The sequence below is a fragment of the Lupinus angustifolius genome, unplaced genomic scaffold, assembly GCF_001865875.1.
Source record: "Lupinus angustifolius cultivar Tanjil unplaced genomic scaffold, LupAngTanjil_v1.0 Scaffold_332, whole genome shotgun sequence".
Lineage (NCBI taxonomy): Eukaryota > Viridiplantae > Streptophyta > Magnoliopsida > Fabales > Fabaceae > Lupinus > Lupinus angustifolius.
Window position 1 is genome coordinate 294,737 of NW_017727750.1, and position 14,735 is coordinate 309,471.

At 32.7% G+C, this 14,735-nt stretch overlaps 1 protein-coding gene across 1 annotated transcript; it reads left to right on the plus strand.

The window, feature by feature from the left end:
• The first annotated feature begins 7,098 nt into the window (after positions 1 to 7,098).
• LOC109341043 (U-box domain-containing protein 14) lies at positions 7,099 to 10,609 on the plus strand. The gene is made up of 4 exons (XM_019578837.1): positions 7,099 to 7,697; positions 8,699 to 8,815; positions 9,019 to 9,432; positions 9,524 to 10,609. The coding sequence occupies exons 1-4, from the start codon at positions 7,425 to 7,427 to the stop codon at positions 10,607 to 10,609; spliced, it is 1,890 nt and encodes a 629-aa protein (XP_019434382.1). The 5' UTR covers positions 7,099 to 7,424.
• The last annotated feature ends 4,126 nt before the right edge of the window (positions 10,610 to 14,735 follow it).

A 14,735-nucleotide genomic window follows, 5' to 3' on the forward strand; every position in this document is an offset into this window, starting at 1 on the left:
CCTTCTTCTGTCATAATAAATCTTCTGTTTAATCTGTGTCGTCTTCATATTTTCCCTTATCATCCTTATTTTCTCCGTCGTTTGTTGAACTACATCGGGTCCTAATACTAGATTTTCTCCTACCTCAAACCAACATAGGGGTGTTCTGCACTGTCTACCATAGAGAACTTCATATGGCGCCATATCGATACTAGAGTGAAAACTATTATTGTAGGTGAACTCGATTAAATGTAGATAGTAAGCCCAACTTCCTGAATCCTCCAATACACAAGCTTTGAGAAGATCCTCCAATGATTGGATAGTCCTTTATGATTGACCATCATGGTTGAAATGTGCAAAGACTTCCTACTCAATGCATCAGCCACCACGTTAACTTTTTCGGGGTGGTACTGAAGATCAAAATCGTAGTCCTTGAGGAATTCCATCCATCGTCTTTATCTCATGTTTAGTTCCTTCTAGTCGAACAGGTACTTCAGACTCTTGTGGTCGCTGAAAATTTCGAATCTCACACCATACAGATGGTGTCTCCACACCTTGAGGGCAAACACTATTGCAGCTAGTTCCAGATCGTGGGTTGGGTAGTTCTGCTCATGTGTCTTTAACTGCCTTGACGCATAAGCCACTACTTTCCTTTGTTGCATCAACACGCAACCTAATCCTTGCTTCGATGCGTCACAATATACGTTGTAGTTTTCGTTGGGATCTGGCAAGACTAATACAGTCGATATGGTCAATCTCTTCTTCAACTCTTGAAAACTTCATTCGCATTTCGTCGTCCAGACAAAGGGTTTGTTTCCTCGTTAGTGTAGTTAGCGACAAGGCTAACTTTGAAAATCCTTCAATGATTTTCCTATAGTACCCCGCTAATCTGAGAAAGCTTCTCATTAGTGTAGTTAGCGACAAGGCTAACTTTGAAAATCCTTCAATGATTTTCCTATAGTACCCCGCTAATCTGAGAAAGCTTATGATATTCGTCACCGAATTCAGAGAATTCCATTCCATTACCGTCTCCACTTTCGCAGGATCCACGACAATTCCTCCTTTCGAGATTACATGACCGAGAAAATTCACCGACTCTAGCCAAAACTCACTTTGAAAGTTTGGCATAGAGTTGATTGTCCTTCAAAATCTGCAATACCTATAGTACCTCGCTAATCTGAGAAAGCTTCTGATATACGTCACCGACTTCGGAGAATCCCATTCCATTACCATCTCCACTTTCGCAGGATCCACGACAATTCCTCCTTTCGAGATTACATGACCGAGAAAATTCACCGACTCTAGCCAAAACTCACTTTGAAAGTTTGGCATAGAGTTGATTGTCCTTCAAAATCTGCAATACCACTCGTCGATGTTCAGCATGTTCGTCTTGATTCTTTGAATAAATCAGGATATCATCGATAAACACGACTACAAACGTGTCGAGGTATGGATGAAAAATCCTGTTCATGTAATCCATGAATACTACAGGAGTGTTGGTCACACCAAATACATTATGTGGTATTCTTAATGGTCATAACTCGTCTGAAAAGTTGTTTTCGGAATGTCTTCCGACTTTATGCGTATTTGATGATACCCCGATTGAAGATCGATCTTTGATAATATTGTAGCTCCTCTCAGCTGGTCCATCAAGTCATCAAACCTTGGCAACGAGTACTTGTTCTTAATGGTCGCCTTGTTCAGTTGTCGAGCAAAGTGAATGATGCCTCCCGAACCGCATAGTAAGGTGGAAGATGCAGAACTGAGTCATTGCTTACCCAATCCATTATGTTCGGCGGTAGGGTAACTCTTCTAAATCGGTATTACATTCTCAAATTATCTATTTTTTTCATTTTTAAAGCCCTAATTTATGTTATTAATGTGATTAACAAAATTCAAAGATGTTTCCTTTGGAGGAGGGGTGACGAGAGAAAAAGGATACATTGGGTGAGATGGGTGAAAGTATCTATGCCCAAAGAGAAATATGGTATTGGACTGAAAAACTTATTCTTGTTTAACTTAACTCTTTTAGGAAAATGGAGATGGCGTTTGTTATGTGAGGGAGAGTCTCTTTGGGTAAAAGTTTTAAAATCGAGATATGGGGATGGGTTTTTAAGAATGGAGGGGTGGTGAAATAGAGTGTTTCAAGTGGGGTTCTTCTTGGTGGAGAGAGTTAGACAATCTTAGTCAGTCCATGGAGGGAATATGTTATGGTTGGGTAAATGATGGTGTTCATAGATCTTTAGGTCGTGACTCTTCTATTAAATTTTGGATTGATTTATGGGAGGCGAGAGATACCCTAAAAATTCCTTTAAAATATTATTTCAGGTGGCTTTGGATAAAGATGCTACTGTTGAATAATTGGGTACTTGGAGTAATGAGGTTTGGTCTTAGACCATACACTTGAGAAGGAACTTGTTCATTTGGGAGGAAGTAGAATATGAAGATCTCCTAAGATTCCTTCACAACTCTACGCCTAAAGAACACACTGCTAATTCTTGGACTTGGATTCATGACATAAGTGGCAATACTCGTTTAGGAATTCTTACCAAACTTTGCATCACGTGGAAGGAAGTCGTGACCTTATTTTCTTTTAGAGGCTTTTGGCTTCTAATGTTCCAACAAAGATGAAATGCTTAGTTTGAAAAATTGTTTTGGATATGGTACCAAATAAAGTGAATCTTGCTCATAGAGGTGAATTATGTATGCAAGACCCCCTCATTTGTTCTCTTTGTGGCGAGTTGAAGGAAACTACTAGTCACTTATTTTTTTTCTTGTTCAATATTCTATCTTGTTTGGCAAAAGCTTTATTCATGATTTGGTCTTACATCTATCATTTATAATGATGTAATGACTCTCTTTGCATCTCATAAAAACATGACATGGTTGGAGAACAAGAAAAAACATTTGCGGGTGGCTCTTTCGTTTGTCACAATTTGGACAATTTGGCACATTATGGGAAAACATTATCTTTGAGAATTTGAGGTTCCAAATAAGGAGATGATGAAGCTTATTTTTCTGCATTTCTGGAACCTTATCAATGCTCGCTTTCCTTTCTTCTCTTACTCTTGTGTTGATTGCGTGAGACACCAATCAACTTGTCTCTCTTTGTTAATTATAGGTATCCTTTGGATATGAGTATCACTTGTTCTCCTGATATCTTTATCCCTTGATTAATAAAGTTTTCATTGCTGATCAAAAAAATTACATGATAACTTACAAACATGGAGTGTATTTATCTTTTAATCTTAATCATTCAAACAATATTCAATAATCTATATTAATTGTTCTCACTTGAGGGAATGATAAAGGAAACATTGAAGATTTTAAAATATATGATAGAAAATGGTTGTGAATATGGGAATATTGTATCCATAATGAACATCTCCTCAAATTAAGGAACCAAATATTTAGTGGAATATTAGGGTGAGTTTAGTTTCAAGAAATGTTTTCTACTTCAATTTCTGATTTTCATTTTCAAAAATCTTCACAATATGTTTGTTATTATCCTTTTCATTTTCAAAATCATCCACCCTAAATTTCACAAACTCGAATAATTATCCTTGCAAATAATTCAATTATAATTTTTAATTATTAAAAACGATGAAGCTATTGATTTCATAGAACAACTTCATATTCGATATTTATGTTTTATTTTCCAACAGATTTTATGTCAAAAATACATTAAACACTTTTAATTGTATGACTTGGTCATTAGTACCACAAAAACACGTGGAAGGTCATTACAAACATCATATAGTTGCAGGTGCTCTCCTAGAAAGTTAAAGTTAAAATAAATTTATAACATACAAATGTTATATTATTTAATCTTGGTTGGTAATTCAAGAGGTGACAATTTTCATCCCAAAGTCATATATTAACACACCCATCATCGAACTATTTGAGCAATACTATTAAAAGAGGTGAGAAAATTTATTATATTGAGAGAGAAAAAAATACATTCTATTATAAAGATGTGATGTGGTTTGAACAAGATGGACACATATTAATTGATTTTGTCATTTTGATGATTAAGCAAGAGAGTATTGAAATTATACCCCATTCATTACATATATTTTGATATTATGTGTGAAGTTATACATATAGTTTAAAAATTTATTAAATAATATAAAAATTTAATAAAAATTGATTGAAATATTCAAATTTAATATATATGGAAAACTATATTAAAAATAAATGAAGAAATAAGAGGTAAAAAAATGAGTAATAAATATGGGTATAAGTCGAAAGTACAGTATAAGTGAAAAAGTTATAGAACAAATGAAGTAAACCTCATGTTAAAATGTTATGTAATAAAAGTGAAAATAAAAAAAAATGAAATAGCTTCATCTTGATAATTGTAAATGACATTTTCTCATTTCCAGAATCTCTAGAACAAAATCTCATGTTTTTTTTAAAATATGAAATGAAAACATGTTTTCATCCTCCTATTCTAATTTCCTTAAAAATGAAAATATAAATGATCAAATCAAACACACCCTTATCTTTCAAGTTTTTTATGCTATTTTTAAACATTAAATTTCATGCCTAAGATGACAACTAGTATTTTTGAAATGAAGCAACCTTATACATTCCAGGTGTTGAGGTTTTTAACTATTTAAGGTAAATCCCAACAAAAAATGGTGTCAGAAATATCCTTACATTTATATATAGTTAGCATTTGATATATATTATGTTTTTAGTTTTAGTTTATAAAATGTGAGAGTATAATTTGTGAGATTATTATTGATATATTCAATTACTTAAATTGAAAATTAAATATAAGTTAACCTATTTCATAAGAATGTGGTTAAGATAGAAAATTACATTTTACAAAGTAAATTATATAAAATGTATGAAGTTATTTGTTTATGTTATGATTATTTTGAATGTTTTTTACATATTATCTAAAAAAACTTTTTTAAATATGTCATTATATGTTATATATTTACTAAAAATGAAAATATAAAGCTAATATAAATATTTAAAACAAAATAACACATAATTTTAATATGGACTTCACTGTTATATTAAATGAGAATGTACATAACAAAAAGTAAAATGAGAAGTTATATAAGGTTAAAATGAGAGCTGACAATTTAATGGAAAAATAAGTTACTTTGAGGTAAACAACATATAGTGAGAAAACTTAAATTTTTGGCCTTTTTTTCTCATAAAAATATGTTAAGTTTATAATTTAGATAGTTTGTCAAAATATTTGTACTATAAGTTAGAAGCTTATTAATAAAAAATAAATAATATAAACTTTCATCTACATCAAATATCATATAAAAGATATTGAAATATGAATAAAAAAATTATATTTTGTAGCACATAAATGAAAGCCCAAAAGAACTATCCCCTCAATCAGATGGAACTATTATGCTCATATGACACAAATACAATTTTTAGTTATTTTTTAATAGATAATGAAGCAAAATATTATAAACATGCTGTAAAAGATAAGAGAGAGAAAAAAAATGTATATGTTATCAATATAAAAGTTATTAACATTATAATACACAAATATGGTTTGATTTACAGCAAATTTTGAACTGAATCGACCAATTATGAATATTTTGGTTCGGCTCCATGATTTTCCTATTTTGTTTTTTAAAAATTCTTACAAAAATTGAAAGTTCAAAATATATTATGTAAAATATTGTTTATCTATAAAAGAAAAAATACTATTATTATTTCAGTAATATAAACACAGTGCAATTCAGTGACCTAACTGAACATAAATACATGGTTCGATTAACTTCGATTAAGTGCAAATTTTATTGTAGGGACTGAACTAATTATGAATGATTTGGTTCGATTCAGTTCCACGAATTTTCTATTTTGTTTTTAAAAAATATTGCATCAATTGAAAGTTGAAGATATATTCCATTATACATTGATATGACAAAAGAAAACACAACACTATTATTACAACCCACAATTAGTAACATATATAACAATAGAATTCATAATTAGTAACATATATAATAAAAACATATAATAATTTATGATATATTCTAGTTTCAAACCAAAAACTACGAAAATAACACATTATAACAATTTAGTAGGAAGTAACATATATAACAATTTAGTAATATACATAATATTACAATTCACACAAAATTGGTAACTTAAGTCACTATTGACTAAAGAATACAAAGAATGACATAACGTTATTTCGTAGTATACATTACTTTAATATGTAGTCGATTCGATTTGAACGATTCCTAAATTTTTAAAACTATAAACCAAACCAAACTTAAGCGATTCCTTAAAAAAGAACCGCTTACACCCCTAAGAAATACTACAAAAACAAAAGCATAAACATTTTTTATTACCTTAAAAGTAAAGATAAGAAGAATCATATTCAATATGATTGAATAGAAGAATGATTGATACTCTCAATAAGTGTTAGTTTTGATATTTTGTAGGTTTGGTGTGAGAAAAAATTTGAGCCCCTAGTAAAGTTTGAGTATCAAAGTTTATACAAAATTGAAGAGTTAAAACAAAGGAAAATGATATATCCTCCTACTATATCCTCCTACTAATCATTCTATCCACAAGAAGATGACATGTGTCACAATAAAATACTTTAATTATTAATGATTAGATTACAAGTGACATGTGTCATTTTTTTGTGGGTAAGAGGATTAGTATGAGAATTTAGTAAAAGGATATAGCAATGCTCTAAAACAAATTGCAATGAGAAAATAAAATTTTTTCCACTTTATATCAAATAATTTCATTATGTAGTATTTTTACAATAAAATTATGAACAAAAATGTCTCATCCGAATTAGTAGAACTTAGAAGGAATGATACATATTCTTTTAGGACTCAACTATTGTTATTTATCGTAAACTTTTTTATATGTAAATGTTAATAGAGTGTAAAATCATTCCATTAAAAGTGTAAAAATTTATACACATGTGCTTCATCATCCACCATTTATTTGAATAATTTTTATGAAAAATTAATAATAATTAAATATCAATAATGGATAATATAATAACTAATAAAAGTGTATAAAACTCATACAGTGTTTAGTTATATATTTTTCTCATGAAGATAATACTTGGTTTTCTCGATAATTATGATTTATGTGTTGCCCACTTGTGAAACAACATGGCAGAAAACCAGACTGGTCTGAAGAGGAAACATCCTACGACGACCTTTTCCAACAGTCGAAATTCAATATCTATGACTAACCCTTAAAACACTCCTCCAATTTCATCTTCTTCCCCTTTTGATTTTCCCTTTCTCATCTTCCTTCTATTTTCCCATCCCAATTTTCAACTCCAATTCAATTTCTCTTTCCAAATTCCCCATTTTTTTTTTATCAATTCCCAAAATTCCCTCATCTGGGTATCCACAATCATCCTCCAAATCTGAATCCCCATCGATTCTGCAATCAAAGTTTGCACATTTAACCCTCTTCTCAAAATGGGAGAGAACCGAAAGGCACTGGTTGTGGCTGGTTTGGTTGAGACCATAAAGGATATTTCTGTGTTGCCAGAGTGTCACAACGTTTGTAAGAGGATGTATGGGAATTTGGTTAGAAGGGTGAAGCTTTTGAGCCCTTTGTTTGAGGAATTAAGGGACAGTGATGAATCACTCTGTGATGAACAGCTTGAAGTCTTTGAGTCTCTCAGGGTTGCTTTGGATTCTGCTAAGATCCTTCTACAGTCTGTGAACCATGGAAGTAAGCTTTATCAGGTATGCATATGTATAAGTTGGGATCACATCCCCACGATTTGTAGGACTCCGTGTGTCATCAATTGTGATGGTCAGAGAAAAGTACTTAATTATTAAGTTTTCAACTTAACACGTCTTTCAACCAATCATAGCAAATGACATGTGTGATATTTTTTGGAACAAAAGATGTGCTCCCGTATAAGTTTGTATATATGTATCGCTGCAAATTTATTTATGGCTTCTTGTTCAAAGAGTTGAATTTTGTGTGTTTGATGTTATGTCAAAAAGAATGAGTTAGCTAAATTTTTTGTTACTAAATTTTCATTCCTAGTGCAATCAAAATGATTCCTGTATTGATCATAACATCCTTTCAATTGGCTAGAATCCCTTGAATGAAACTAGATCTAGTGGTTGTTGATTGCTTTGTGAGAGATCTCATGAAAAGCAAAATTCCATTTTTATAGGTTTTGTGCATGGATGAAAAATTTACAACTTAATTACAATTTGTGTTTTAATTCTAATTTGCTGGCAATTGAATATAAGTTGTCCGATTTTCATCCAACAGTACACATCACCCTAGTCGCGGTGACTTTCCCTCATTGAACTGGTTCCCCTTGCCAAAACCCTTTACATTTTTTATTGCATGTCCTTTTCATTTAAGACTTTCATTATTATTCCTTAGCAAAACCTTTTTTTTATATAATGATTTGCTGTCTCCTAAGAGTACCAATTACCAAAACTTCATTTTTACTCTTTTTAGAGTAACTCTTCTCGATTATTGTTTGGCTTGTTTGTGGGATGCCAATGCTTTCAACCTGTAGCTTTCTTGATGGGATGTTGTTAGATGAAATTTTTGCTTACTTCAATCCTGAGGTGTTCATATTATGTATCCACAAATTCAATTAGAGCAGACATATCGGATACGGATACGAATACGTGAAGTCATAAAGGATATTGAAGTATATGTGCTTCATAGATCTAGACCAATGATTTTAATCTAATTAGTGCTTTACATGTGACAGGCCTTGCGAAGGAATGATACAGTTGATAAGTTCCAACAAATTACTCAAAAAATTGAAGAAGCCTTGAGTGAAATTTCTTACGACAAACTTGAGATCTCAGAGGAAGTTCAAGAACAGGTAATTTTTATCATACTCTAGAAATCAAAGTTTACCATATACAATTCTGCGGTGAATCAAATTTTTTCCATCTACACTAATCACGTTTGATCATTCTACTTTTAGTTTTTTGTGAATAACATTTTTGGCAAAGGTTAAGGGGAGGCATCAATTGACAGAATATCATGTACCATATTTGTTACCACCGTTTTAATCTTTTTCAGATTGAACTGGTGCATGCTCAATTCAAAAGAGCCAAAGCTCGAACAGAGTTTGCTGATTTACAACTAGACTTGGATATTGCAGTAACGCAAAATGAAAAGGATCCGGATCCTAGTATACTCAAAAGACTTACTGAGGAGTTGCACCTGAGGACTATGAATGACCTAAAGAAAGAGTCTATTGAAATACATGAACTGATTATCACAAGCAATGGAGAACCCGAGGACTTTGTTAATGCCATGGCGTCCCTTCTTAGGAAACTAAAGGACTGTGTGGTCACAGAAAATCCTGAGGCTGACACCTCTGAGGGTAGAAAGGTGTCAGTTAAGCACAGGTCTCCTGTAATTCCAGATGATTTTAGATGTCCTATATCTCTTGAACTAATGAAAGATCCTGTAATTGTCTCTACCGGTCAGGTATAAGCCAGATTCTGATTGTGTAGCACTGTTATAATCATCTAATGGTGTCAGTTATGGCTGTCTGTTAACTTTCTACTTTCTCTTACAGACATATGAAAGATCCTGCATTCAGAAATGGCTTGATGCTGGTCACAGAACCTGCCCTAAGACACAGCAGACACTCTTGCATACAGCCCTTACTCCTAACTACGTTTTGAAGAGTCTGATTGCTTTATGGTGTGAAAGCAATGGTGTTGAGCTACCAAAAAAGCAAGGGAGCTGTAGAACAAAGAAATCGGGAAGCAGTCTTTCAGACTGTGATCGAACTGCGATTAGTGCCTTATTGGAGAAACTAGCATATGGTGATACTGAACAACAAAGGGCAGCTGCTGGTGAGCTCCGGTTACTGGCTAAGAGGAACGCAGATAACCGAGTATGTATTGCCGAGGCAGGAGCTATACCGCTACTTGTAGAGTTGTTGTCTTCCTCAGATCCTCGAACTCAGGAGCATGCGGTTACCGCACTTCTCAATCTTTCAATCAATGAGAGTAACAAGGGAACTATAGTAAATGCGGGGGCTATACCAGATATTGTAGATGTACTGAAAAGTGGCAGCATGGAGGCTAGAGAAAATGCGGCCGCGACTCTCTTTAGTTTATCTGTTCTAGATGAGAACAAGGTTGCCATAGGAGCAGCTGGAGCTATCCCTGCTCTTATAGAGTTACTTTGTGAAGGTACTCCCAGAGGTAAGAAGGATGCTGCTACCGCTATCTTCAATCTTTCTATCCATCAGGGAAACAAATCGAGAGCCGTAAAAGCTGGTATAGTGGCCCCACTAATGCGATTTCTGAAGGATGCTGGAGGTGGGATGGTAGATGAGGCACTAGCTATATTGGCAATCCTTGCAAGCCATCGTGAGGGTAGGATAGCAATCGGTCAGGCTGAGCCTATCCCTGTTGTAATTGAGGTTATACGAACCGGATCACCACGCAACCGGGAGAATGCTGCTGCAGTCTTGTGGTCACTATGCACCGGAGATTTACTGCAGTTGAAACTAGCAAAGGGACTTGGTGCAGAAGAAGCACTGCATGAATTATCAGAAAATGGCACTGATAGAGCCAAGAGAAAAGCTGGAAGTATATTAGAACTCTTACAGAGAATGGTTGAAGTGGATGAAAAATTGCAAAATTCTTAGTCTCATGCAACCTTATTATATGAGGCAATACTTGATAGATGTTCAGAAAATTATGTATTGTAAACCATGCTGATGGAGTTGATTAAGATAAGCATGCATGAACTTTCTATTATGGTTTGGTTGCTATTTGTCTGTAAAGTGAAATGTTGTCAATTACTTATTGAAGTTGTGTGATGATTATAGATTGATTACTTTACTCAAGTTTCTGATAGACTTTCAAGGCAAAGTTGGCAATTCTTGAAACTTTAGGGGAATTTCAGATTTGTTTCCACTCATGTAATCATAAAAAGGACAGTTTTCACGTTGTTTCTTGTTTTCAAACTTGTGTGGAGGAAATGGCTATAAAAGTTTGACTATATAGAAAATAAAGTGACATTTTTGTAATAATGATTAGAATTATATCAGCTGAAAATGTCAATAGTAAACAAATAGGAGAAAATAGTTCTTATACTATTAGTCATTATCTATAATTCATGTGTTAATATGAATTGTGGATAATGTAGTAATCTTATAAAAAACTTTACAATGAATATGGATAGATATTAACTTCAACAAATAATTTTTTAAGGAAATATAAACAAAATCAAATTTTCCAACAAGAAATATAAAAAAGAGTTTAAAATATGTACACTAACAATATAAAGCTTTTACACCGTCAGTATGTCTCCACCATTGATTTGTATTACTTTTGTTTGAGAGTCAATAATAATTAATAAATCAATGGTAGATGATTTGATAACAGTATAAAAAATGTTGAGAATAGTCAAACCAGTCATGCTCGTGCATACACAATGCACCTTACTTGTTATGCAAGAAACATATTGCTATGCACACTTTAGTGCAGTAGCAATAGCATGAAACTAGAGAAATTAGAATAGAGTGAATTGGAGAGAAATGATAATGTCTTAGTGCATGAATGAATGAATCTTGTATTGAATATGTATTGAACTTCAACTACAACATGTATATCAATGAAATCACTACTCCTATTTATAGCAACTATACTTCAACTAATTTAACATACAAGTAAAACAATTTAACTACTTTTAACTAACAAGCTGAATTATCACTAATATCTAACAAAAAAAACTGTCAATTATACATATTAAATCTTATAAAAAAATATTGAAAATGGTGTATTTAATGACAAGTGATATATATATATATATAAAAGGAGAGATCTGTTTACTCTCAAAATAAGTTACGCTAATTACACTCAATCTAATCCATTTATTTTTTTTGAATCCAATGGACCAAAATGGTAACACTTAAAAGTCATCACTTATTTCACTCACCTTTTTGATTCGTTGGATTTAATAAAATGAATGAATGTAACTTATTTTGGGTGTAAACATATTCATCCTATATATAAATGTAGTATATTATAATGAGATACTTTATTTTTTTTAATTATCAATTTATAAGTAACATATGTCATTTTCTTATATAGAGAAAGAAATATAGACTAACTTTATAAAATAATATATCATTATGAAGACAAATATTATATAAGATATAATTTATGATTTCAACTACTTGAGGGAACAATATTCTTTTCATGTTCAACTAAAAATATTACATGTTTTTTATCCATTGGATTTATAATAACATATTTATATTTTTAAAGATGTTTATTATTCTATTATGGACTATATATTTTAGTGAGTCGTAAATTTGATATGTTTCTTTGAATTAGATTTAGTACCCTATATCTTGTCATGATTCACCTATTATGGATAAAAATAAATGTATACTAATGTCAATGAATATTGTGTTTGTTAAGACAATATTGACATTTTCGTATCCACTTAAATTTTAGGGTATTTGTAGGCATCGACAAATGGGCAGAATGGCCCATTTTACTATCTCTGTTCAAGAGAGCACCCCACCTCAATGACCTACATGAGTATTCACGTAGTAGGGTAAATAATTATTCTCAAATTTATATCATCCATTCCAAGTTGCTTCCTTTAATTTATACTCCACATGCTTAAGTGCTTAATAGATTTGTACACGAGTAAGATCTCCCTCCTACTCTACTCAAATGTCTTACTCCACCATTGAGACCAACCTAGTTCTTTTTGGGTTTCATGATAATTCATGACATTTAGTTACTTTCATATTGAAATATTGAAATTGTGTGTTGCTTTATCTCAAAGGGCTAACCACCAAATTATCTCATCAAATGATGGTGTCAAAAGTGTAAGGTAAACCCTGCAAGAACTTCGAATCATTCTTTTGAAGCTCATCCTCTTCATCATAAATGATATGCTTGCCCTGAAATGATCTGGTCCGATAGGGAAATCCCAATTTATGCCTTTCGGTACAATCAAATAGAAAGACTCAAGAGCATCATCGTTCTATGAGTCCAAACTATTGTTGGGAATTCCTTATGATTGGTGAAATACCAATCCTAGGATCTTGAATCTTATGATTCTCACACATATATGAAACAAAGGAAACAAAGGATGCAGTGTCATACCTGAATCCATGTTCCTGTATGCGCTCCTTTGGTCTACGTTTCTGAAAGAGGTTTTGTGATATGATGTCCTTCCTCAACCAAATCTCTGATTTCTCTTGGGACTTGCGTTTTCAATCTGATGGGGAGATGAGAAAACTGAATTTGATTTGGTGTGTAGGGGACCATAACCTTCCTTATGCGTTAACTTATAGGGTTCTCATTATCCCATATGAGTTAACCTCATGGGTATCCACCCATTAAGTCCATATATGTTATCAACTTTTAGAAATCTAAGGGGAGCCAGTTATTAGATCACTTATAATATAACCCTAGAAATAAATAGCTGATATCATTGTATCAAATATATGATGTCCACCTTAATTAGAAATTATAAATTTCTAACAATCTCTCACTTGGGCTTCATATCTTCTAGAAACAATTATATCACAGGTTCTTTAGGCGCGCATCCGTATGCTATTTACATTTAGACTTCTTCTTAATTCAATCTGGTCCATCTCATATATCAACTATGGAACCACCACAACTTTCCTCACATTTAAGTGTGACTTGATCACGATAATCACCATATTAATATACTCAATTACATAGATCAAATATGGATGAGTGACATGGAAATTTCATGCAATATGATCTCAAACATGTCTATTTCCAACTGGTCCTTCTTTATTCTTTAGCGAGATCAATTCAAAGTCTTTAATTGCAACATAATAGTTATAATGCACAATTTCAAAATGAAACAATAAACCATCAACTTTATTATGCATAAAAACTGTATATAATATCCAAAGCAAAACATAAAATATATAGACTCTCACTAAACTAAGGTACCCTAAGGAACAACACTCATATGAGCAACATGCTCATGAAAGACTTTAGATACCAAACCCTTAGTTAGTGGATCAACTAGCATAAAATGTGTCTCTATATGTTCTATGGAAACTTGTCCATTTTGAACACTTTCTTTAACAACCAGAAACTTTATGTCAATGAACTTTGACTTTGTAGAACTCCTATTGTTGTTGGAGTAAAGAACCGCAAACTTGTTGTCACAATAAACCTTCAATGGTCTTTCAATACCATCGACCACACATAAGCCAATGACAAAATTTCGCAACCATATGCCATGGTCTGATGTTTCAAAACAAGCCATGAACTCCTCAACCATGGTTGAAGGAGCTATAAGCGTCTGTTTCACAAACTTTCAAGAGATAGCACCTCCAACCAATACAAACACATATCCAGACGTGAAGTATCTACTGTCTAGACATCCAACAAAATTGGAGTCAGAGTATCCAATGATCTCTAAATTCTCAAACCTCTGATAAGTGAGCATGTACTCCTTTGTTCTCTTCAAGTAACGCATAACACATTTAACTGCCTTCCAATGATGCATTCTAGGATTACTCAAATATTTGCCTAAAACTCCCACAACAAATGCTATGGCGGGACGTGTGCAAACTTGAGCATACATTAGACTTCCTACTGTAAATGCATAAAGAATCTTTTGCATCTTGTATCTTTCAAGGTCATTGTTGGGGCACTGTTCGAGACTAAACTTGTCTCCCTTAGCTATAGCGGTATCCCCTGGTTTACTGTCTTTTATGCCAAATCTATCTAGGACTTTATCTATATAGTTTTCTTGTG

Bases quoted from the DNA above. Each gene is read 5' to 3' on its own strand.
- LOC109341043 (XM_019578837.1), top strand. From the start codon at position 7,425: ATGGGAGAGAACCGAAAGGCACTGGTTGTGGCTGGTTTGGTTGAGACC. The intron at 8,816-9,018 runs GTAATTTTTATC...AATCTTTTTCAG, and splicing joins CAGAGGAAGTTCAAGAACAG to ATTGAACTGGTGCATGCTCA. The intron at 9,433-9,523 runs GTATAAGCCAGA...TTTCTCTTACAG, and splicing joins TAATTGTCTCTACCGGTCAG to ACATATGAAAGATCCTGCAT.